Source organism: Athene cunicularia (assembly GCF_003259725.1).
Source record: "Athene cunicularia isolate RWA chromosome 3 unlocalized genomic scaffold, athCun1 chr3_part1, whole genome shotgun sequence".
In the NCBI taxonomy this organism is placed as follows: domain Eukaryota; kingdom Metazoa; phylum Chordata; class Aves; order Strigiformes; family Strigidae; genus Athene; species Athene cunicularia.
The window spans coordinates 15,984,000-15,993,432 of record NW_020799097.1 but is presented as its reverse complement, the minus strand read 5'-3'; the positions used below and the strand labels follow the sequence as shown (position 1 = coordinate 15,993,432).

General features: G+C 40.8%; 1 protein-coding gene across 2 annotated transcripts; it reads right to left on the bottom strand.

Annotated features, from left to right (window-relative positions):
- Nucleotides 1-408: 408 nt before the first annotated feature.
- Nucleotides 409-8,015, bottom strand: ODC1 (ornithine decarboxylase 1). 2 transcript variants are annotated; one of them, XM_026845640.1, is made up of 11 exons: nt 6,979-8,015; nt 6,666-6,811; nt 6,319-6,492; nt 5,996-6,168; nt 5,586-5,720; nt 5,351-5,432; nt 4,940-5,023; nt 3,505-3,667; nt 3,305-3,417; nt 2,815-3,029; nt 409-886 (listed from the first exon to the last, which is right to left on the bottom strand). In XM_026845640.1, the coding sequence occupies exons 2-11, from the start codon at nt 6,765-6,767 to the stop codon at nt 745-747; spliced, it is 1,383 nt and encodes a 460-aa protein (XP_026701441.1). In that variant the 5' UTR covers nt 6,768-6,811; nt 6,979-8,015; the 3' UTR covers nt 409-744. The 2 variants fall into 2 exon arrangements, with proteins under 2 accessions (XP_026701441.1, XP_026701440.1); XM_026845639.1 differs by having other exon boundaries at nt 6,983-8,014.
- Nucleotides 8,016-9,433: the final 1,418 nt, after the last annotated feature.

Here is a 9,433-nt window from a genome sequence, read left to right as displayed (position 1 = left end):
CTGTATTCTCACTGATATCTAGATGTGTTCAAAAAGCCATCAGTCCTAACCACAGCAGTTACAGACTAACATAAATGAAACAGTGCCCTTTTTACTTTGCAATATGCAGTTGTGTTAAGCCCATCAGAAGACAGACGTGATTCCACAAGAATTCATGCAGTATTCAACTTGTTGACACTCAAGCTATTTCTAGTCATGTATTAAAAAGACACAATTTAGTTCCCCTACCCATTAAGGGGGTTCCTTTGCTTCAGTAAGGTGGAAGGTAAAGGGTAAGGGAAGAGATAGCAATTGTGCTATTTATTAATAAGCTTTGGGCTTGCAGGCATCTGGTCTGTCTTCCTATTATGCTGTAAAAGCCATCCATGACAGATTAGTTTTCCCCAGATTAACCAAACACAGGACCAGTTATTTCAATATACTTTATTTTAAAACAGGTAGGTCACAAAACACTAAGCTTAGCCCATTCTGCCATACACAAGCTACAAATACTTGTTTGACAGTTGAGGGTCAGTGTTTAGTAGCATACATGAAAAGTGAATAAAAATCCATATAAAACAATATTCAAATAGTTTCCATAGGAACACAGATAATTGTGACCCATCTCCTAGTCATTTTTGTTGTATTTATGCCAAACCTAAACTTTAAAAAAACCACTTAAAAATTCTAGCAAGAATTAAGTTAATAGTCCCCCAAATGCCCTATATTCAATGACTAACCTTGCAATTAATTACTAAATATTACCTATACATTAATACTAGCTGAAGCACAAGTTGCTGGATATTCAATTCCGCTTTCCCAGGCACAAGACAGTGGCAGACTAGAAACATCCTGCTCCTCCACTTCATCTAGGAACCCTTGCTCCTTGATCTGCTGCATTACTTGCCTAGTGAAAAAAAAAGCAACAGTCAAAAAGCATTTCATTACAATGTGCCAAAAGGAAGGTAAGCAAATTTTTTTTTTTTTACTGCCAGGGAGCATGAAATGAACTCTTTACTCATCTACAATCCACACAGTATTACCGGGATGGGGGGCAGGGGTAGCAGGTCACTCATGGCTGGCTAGGCTTTAGGGCAAGCGCCAATACCAAGGTAGTTTCACCATTCCTGTGTAGGATCTAGATCTGCAAAGATACACCTGTATATCTGTATACCACACACTATAGAGATTTAATGACTTTGTGCTTAATAGTTCAGAATTTCAGACCTATGGCACTCACTATTCCTTATCCCACACCATCACATTCCTGGGGAACTTTAATCAAGTTAAAGGTACAGATGACAGACTAGGAATGTAAGGGAGAACCAGTGAGAACCATGTAAATCCTTCCATACTCAGACAGGAGTTGTACTGAAAGACAAGCTCAGAAATTCAGCTGACTTGAGATTTGCAAGGCAAGAAGTTGTGCTACTACATGGCTCCCCATGTACTGCTAGATTTTACTTAAGACACACAGCATCCTTTTCCCTTATCTTTCACTGTTATACAGCCACTAATTTAGTTGTACACCTTTATGCATATAAGTTACACTCCAAAAAGCTTTTGCCTGTGCTAGAATATCTGTACCATAACTTCATTGATACATGTCTTCAGTTAACAGCCAGCTTATGTCTCAGAATTTTCTTGCCAAAACAGAAAACAGGCAATCACATGGGGCTGAAAGACGACTGTAGCCTTGGATGATGGTTATGTCTGCATTATTAAGCTCAGCATGCCTCAGACCAAGTGTTGAATTTTAACAAAAACCCAGTGCTATAGTGAAAAACCTAACTGTTCTCTTGCAGAGTCATTTTTAGTTCAGTTAGACCAAGTCTGGAGTCTTGCGGGAAGTTTGTTTGGTTTGAGGAATGCTTCAATTTACAGAAGGTTTCACTAGAGGAAAGAAAAAAGTACAAGCCTTGCTTTTAGAGGCAAGGCTAGTAAAATAGAGGAAGCTTCCTCTTAATTTTATTGCCATAAAATTAATTCCCTTGAACTTCAGTATTTTCATTAAATTTGAAAGCAATCCAATAGCAAAGTTAATCATGCTTTAGGGTAATATTGCTGCCCAGATGCTCTCTGCCAGTTTAGGAGGCAGACTTCAGTACAGAGGACAGGGCTTCCTCTTACAGGAAAGCCCACTTTTATAGAAGATGCAATCCATTAACCTGTCTTATACAGAAGAGCATCCATATTACTTTAAAATACTGTTTAAGTGAAGTTTCACAGTATTCTTGCACTCAAAAGTTAGTCCTGCTTTCTTTGCTTACCTGTTTAGTAACTTCCCATGGAGATCTAGCACTCTGCACTGAGCAATGAGCCAGAGCTCAACCTAAACCAAGGAATAGCTCTCAAATAAACAGAAAAATCATATGGTGAAGCAGCACTGTTGAGTATTTTTGTCTCTTGTGGTCAGGATTTAGCAAGCTATCAATTTAGAAGACAGCTGACTATTAGAACTGCAACTGACTGGCCTCTTAGTTACTGGTCACAAGCTAACTGTAAAAAAATCCATAATGATTCCGTATGTCGTGCAAGAGTAAGAAACACTGGCTAGAAGCCTAGGTTAATGAAGACTCCTAACATTACCCATTTAAAACCACCTCTCCTGGAAGTAAATACATAACACAAAAGAGTAACCAGCAGTGCTAGCACTGTTCTAAGCACACAGCAAAAACCTTCAGATGTAAAACCTTGTTGTGTGGAAGAAGGCTATGCAAGAGCTATAGCACCAAAACTACAGTCCTATTTGTTAAGGGGCAGCCAACTGACACAAGCTATTTGCTAGTCATCTGTATCAACAGCACTGATGGATCAAGATACTTCACTACTAACCATGCTGGTCTTGACATCACATAGTGTATTGTGGGCCTCTGGAATCCATTGAAAGTAGAAGCTGCTGCAACAGTATAGGCACCCATGTTTTCAAACAGGATCCAGTCACCAACTTGCAACTCTGGCATATGAAAACGCTCAACAATACGATCTAGGCCATCACACGTTGGTCCCCATATGCTGCAGGAATAGCAGCTGTCATCTGGTTTAGGTCGCTAAAAGAAGAGTCAAGTAATTAGTTTGACAATCATAAAGCTTCCAGAAGTAATACCATAATTAGTTTAACATTCCACCTCACAGAGGAGGAATAGCTGCTTACAGGTCCTTCCCCACCCTTGGCTTTAAATTAATTCCACTGCATGACTCCCAAGTCAAATGCCAAACTCTGGCGACATGAAAGGAGCAGTTAACTGAGAAGCGACTGCTGTGATGAGGAGTCTCCTACACCCGTGATACATAACTAGTACATGGTACCTCTGAATGCATATACCTTTTGCAGAACTGGTTTAACATGTGCGTGATCATACAAGATGCAGTTGAACGATCCATAGACTCCATCATTCACATAGTACATAAGAGTTTTGTCGTTTGCATCATCTTCATCTGGAAGAAGTTGAGATACCAGTAAGAGAATGCTTGGAAAGAAACACACAATTGGCTGAAAGTAAAACTGGGTCTAGATTTACATACCATCAGAACCTGTCAGCTCCTTTAATACAATTTTTTTTGCAATGATGTTAACTGCCAGCGTGAATGCTGATGCAACGTAGTATCTTCCAGGCTCCGCAATAATACTTACTCCAGTATCTGAAGGAAAGTATTTATCCAGTGCTGGGTTGATTACACTTGTGATCTAGGGAAGAATCAGTTGCCAATATCAGTACTTCAGCAGTTACTCAGGGGCTATTTTAGAAGTCCAAGATGAAGTCAGACTTTCCTGCTCACAACCACATACTAGCCAAGTGTGTAATAACTATTTGCATATACTGTAATATCTCTTTATTGCCTTTGCTTTATTTTGTTTGGGATCAAGTTTGCACAAAGCAGCAAAAGCAGGTATCACTTGCAGCTTAAAAAAAATTCAGACTCAAACATGAGCTGTTTGGTCACTTAAAGTCAACCCTCCTAGACTCATTAAGCCAGTATTAATGCCCCACAAGTTCCTACACTTCAACTTTAATTTCTAGTCCACTTGTGGTTCTACTAACCATGCAGTATTCCCCATCTTACTGTATCCTAAAGAAGTAATCTCACAGGATCCTAAGAACACAGAATGCTTTGTCATCACCTCTGAAATTCAGTTGCCTTCATGAACAGTTATTTCCAAGGTCTGAAGTTATGTGTGATTATTAAGCTGCTTCCAACCAAAGCATGACTGCATTACACCATGGAGCCCGATGACAACATCATTTGCTCTTGATGCTTCTTGTAAGTCATACTACACTAGAAGCCAGCCTTCATTAAGGAGGCATTACAAGTGAGGCAATGTTAGCCTACATTATTAGTGGAAAACTCACTTTAACTTATTTGTTGTTTCCTTGTGTAAATACATAACATCATTTAACACAACTTTAACCTGGCAGGTGCTCTGACAACACTGCTGTAAGTGACAGTGCTATTAACACCCAGCCACCTTGTCTCTTCTGGAAGGAGTATTTCTGTGCAAACACAGGCTGGAGAACTGATCAAGTAAAACAGCCAAAAGCTAATTCTAAACCAGATCAGGCACTGATTGCGTTTGCCACATCAATGCTCATGCAACCCAGAACAGCATGGGCTCAGGACTACCTTTTCACCCCACTTGGGAGCACTGCCAATCCAGATAGTCTGAAGTACAGCATCAACTAGAAGAAGTCTATGCCAGTACACATCAAGCCTACAATTAAAACTTGCTTTACAAGTTTACTATCTCTGCATGTTTATAGTCATTTAGCTAGGTATCTAAGTGCTTCATCTAATTTTCAGTTCTCAGATTAATTCCCCTCTTCTCTAAATTCAATCTCTAACCAAGGAGACAAGTTCTTCTAAGTGTGTCTGCATACCAATATAAAAGCAAGATTTTGTTTAATCCAGATCAACATTCAAAAAGACTCCACAATGTGAGGAGTTCTTAGCAAAGCTATACCTCTTCAAATTTGAGCTTGACATCTTCAGAGCCAGGGAAGCCACCACCAATATCAAGCAGATACATACTGAAGCCAAGTTCAGCCTAAAATGAGATTAAGGACAATACTGTTAAGAAAGCAGTTTTTAGTTTTATATTGCTTTTTAAGCTAATGACAAGTCATTTCATTAACACTTGGAACAGAGGTAACTCATCATGTTCAAGTAGTCACTTGAGTTTGAGCTGGTGATTTTAGCATATCCGTGAGTTACACAGCACTGGTTAAAGTAAGCCATTACATGGCCTCAAAAATTCCAACAACATGAAATGAGCAACTTAGCTAGCTTTTAACCCTGTAATGGTTTTACATTCAATTCGAGTTTTGCCACAACAGTTGAGTAGTACTTCCAAAGAAAGTGGAACTAGACTTACTCCCATATCGAACACGCAGCGGGCATCAGAAATGGCTTGAACAAAGGTCTCTGGGTCTGTACATCCACTTCCAACATGAAAACTATGATGAGATACAAAATATCAGTTGCCATTTAGTAAATTAACCAGAAAGTTTATACAACACTCAAGTCACCATATGCCAATTCTATTGTCAGTTAAGATCATCTAAAGAAATCTTATTTAGTATGACTGTATTTTGATATTATCAACTCACCTAACTCCAACAATGGCAAGGTCAAGTTCTTTTGCACGCTCCAGCAGAAGCCTGCTTGTCTTAAGTGTAGCTCCAAATTTAACACTCAGACGACAAACTGCTTTGGAGTCATCAGTTGTAATACGCAAGACTAACCTAGAAATAAGAAAAATAAGGATTTCCAGTATAGAAGACATCATTATCAGGCAGGTATGACCTCAGAATGAAGCTGAGCTTAAACAAAGTTACCCGTCTTTTCCTAACATGCCAGTAAACTATACAGGATTAGATTTTACTGGTTAAATGTAGGTTTATTTTCTTGTAATTTTGCAGCCTATCTTAACTAATGAAGGACAAGTTTCAGGTAACAGTAGATGTTTCCGTAACTTGGGAACCCAAGCAAGAATTACAGAACAATTAGCATAACTTACTTGGCTTTTGGATGGGTCCTTGCAACTTTCATTAGTTCTACTTCACTATCAAATGTCATCATCTGTACACCACTGCTGGCAGCATGTTTGATTTGAGATACTTGTTTACAGGGATTTGCATATATTATTCGCTCAGGAGGTACACCAATGCTCTGTACCAGCTGTATTTCCGTCTGAAGAAAGAAGAGATACTTGTGAAATATTTCTACAGGATCAAACTAATCAGTAGAACAAAGTAACAGTGCTTTACTACACTTTATTTTATACAAACACAGCTGAACATACACTAAACATCACAGATCAGAACACAGTCAAGATCTTACCTTGCTGGCACAATCAAATCCTGCACCAAGAACAGCAAGTGTCTTCACTACAGCTTTGCTGTCATTACATTTTACAGCATAGAAGGGGGTTACCCGAGGAAGGGCTTTATGCCATCGCATGTGCTTCTTTACAATATCTCCAAGGTCAGCAACATAGAAGGCATCTTTATCATCCTAGATAGAGCAAACACGTATCTTAGAGTTACAAACAATGGATAACAGGATAAGCCTAGAGGTCAGCATCTGAGGAGGAGGTTGCCTTGCAGAAAATCTTTAACAACAACTTGTTCCATTAGTTTATAAACTTGTAGTGTCACGAAATGTAGTAATCTTCCTCTCATACTTACAGAAGATGACACTTCATTTATTTTTTGGTCAAGGATATCCTTGGCAGTAAAGCCTTCATCAAGGAAGGTGAATTCAAATTCTTCATTGCTGAAGCTACTCATGATTTCCAAGATTTCAGGTTTATGTGAAAGGATTTAAGTACAAACTGTTGATACAAAAAACCCAAACATTCATTACTTCTTTTAAATTTCTGCATTTTACATTCACTACTTAAATTCATGTAGTCATTATGTGACCACTACCATCATGGTCATATAATTTACAATTATAAGATTCCTACTGCAATCACTAAGAGCAGCATAGATTAGGAACTTACATAGATAATAGATCAAATTTATTCAGAACCACGGAGGAACTCCACAAAAATCTGGCTAGCTTGAAGTAAAGTTCTTCTCTGTTCAGCAACTGTATGATGTACTAAACCTATTCAAAGAAAAAAAAAAATCAAATTAATACTATCAGATTTTATTAGCCTAAGTACCTGGAGGTTTCCACTGTCTTTTCCTTCAATGCTGTATCAGAGCTGTTAATATTATGGCTACTGCCAGTGTCAACATACTTACTGCTTTTTTTCAAACCTCTTAAGGACTACCGTAGTTTGCCAGTTTCTGTGAAAAGGGCTTAGGACAGAATCTGAGGATGTTACTGACTTCTGAGTAGTTACAACTCTCACTAGGTCAAAGCCAGTTCAATATCTGGAATCTCACTCCAGTTCAGACCATAAACCAGCCATGAGATCAGGGCCTCCCCTGAAGACACTGTTGATGGTTAGAGCTTCCCTGTTCTACCCATGGCCCCCACGCAACATGAGAAGAAAACCTCAGCTGTCAGGAGTGGCAGATACATACTGAAAGGAATGGTTCCTAACTGCGGCCTGCAGACAAAGTCTTAACAGCGATCCCAATTAACACTTTATAACAAGATTTTACAGTTGTCCATAACAAATCATTGCTAACAGAAATCTGCCAACCAAGTAGAAAGTCTTTTGAGAACCAGAACTAAAGAGCATTCCTCTACCATCCAAGACCCATGAAGTCCACAGCAAAGCACACAGGTCATGCTTTTACTGGGCAGTCCAAACAGAGAATGACAGTCTCCATTAAGCTGTTAACTCGACCAGAGGTGTGTGCTACCTTGTGAAGACCTCAGCATTGCAAATGACTCATAGGGAAGATATGGTTTCACGTATGTAACCAGGTCCAGCCCTCTGCTTCTCTCAGCACTTTTACACTCAATCCAGTCATACAGATTTGGACCAAAGATTATGCAAACTCTAAATTATCCACTAATGTTCAGTTACACCACTGTCCCCTCTATTTTCAAGAAGGCTGTTTAAAACAGCATATGAAAAATAATATATCTTACAGCTGTTACAAGGTTCTAAGACCAACAGAATCATTCATTCCATATGATGCGTATACTAAAATCCATTAAACTTTATCTACTGGATGACTTTGAAAAGTCAGTGATTGTACAGTTTCATTTCAGCTTTCAGAAACATATGGCACCTGAACTGCCAGTGTCAAGAACTACTTCACATCTTTTGATCAATTCTCACTTATGAGGGGTAAATCAGATTTGAGATTCAAAACAGATTAAGCTTTAACTCTAATGAAATAAAACCTATCAATCCACTGAGCCTTCTCCCCCTGCTCTCATTCATATGCAGTGTTAATTCTCCCAGAAGCTGGATTAAAGTCTTCTCTTAAAAGCCTCTTTGAAAGGACCTTAAGAAACAGCAAATTAAACACTTCTCAGCAAGCTGTTTGTTACTGAAGAGAAGCTGCATCTTATCACAGGACGACATCAACGAGATGTTGAAGCTTCGTAGAAAGCGATTCAGGGACTGTGGTTAAGAGAAGTGAACACCATAAGGAAGAATTTAAGTTTATCCTCCCCTCTGCACAGAGCTGCACGAAAATCACTTTTCCTATTGACCTGCAAAATGGAAATCACTTTTGCTGTTCACAGAAGACTTGAAGTTCTTGCAAGCCTTCCATCTCCCCCTTATTGCACAATTTTCACTACGGTGTAATTACAAAGAATACTGACAGAACATGATCATGTAGACGCAAATTGTAGTCTCCCAGTGTATGTTTTTATTTGGACTGCGTGCAAAGTGTCCGCAGCTTCCCAGAGAAAGGCAATTTGTGCTCATTTAGAAGTTGTTCTCCAGAACATTCCCTTATTCAAGCAGCTGTATTTAGACACAGCTGAGTCATGCCTGCAGGCTCCGTACTCAAATACCAAAGCTGCGTCTAGAAAGCGTGCCCGAGGCGCTCCTGACCGCGGAGTTAGCCGATGGCTGCTGACTGCTGCCGGGAAGGGGCTGGCTGCCCAACTCTCACTGACGGCCCTTCTCCCGCGAACACGCACGGTCCCTTAGTTGAGTCGGCTACGCGGCTCGTCCCGGGCCGTGCTGCCTGACTCGGCAGTGGGGCACTGGGCGCTCCAGCCTCCGATACCGAGGCTTCCCGAGGAGGCATTTCACTTTGCGCTGGGGGACGCCTTTATGGCAGCCACCTTGCAGCAGCTCGCCCCCCGTCCCGCGACCCTGCGAGGGCCCAGCGCCCAGCAGAAGGGCCTCAGGCCCGGCCCCGCTGTGCCGCAGGGAAGCGTGCCGGGCCGCCTCGCGTAAGGGCAAGCAAGGGCGCCCCGAGCCATGTTCCTGCCACGCACCTGCCTCTCCCCGCCGCGGAAACAGCCCGGCGGCCACGGCGGAGCCGTCCCCTCCCCCGCTCCCGGGACGCGCCGCCAACACCTCCCC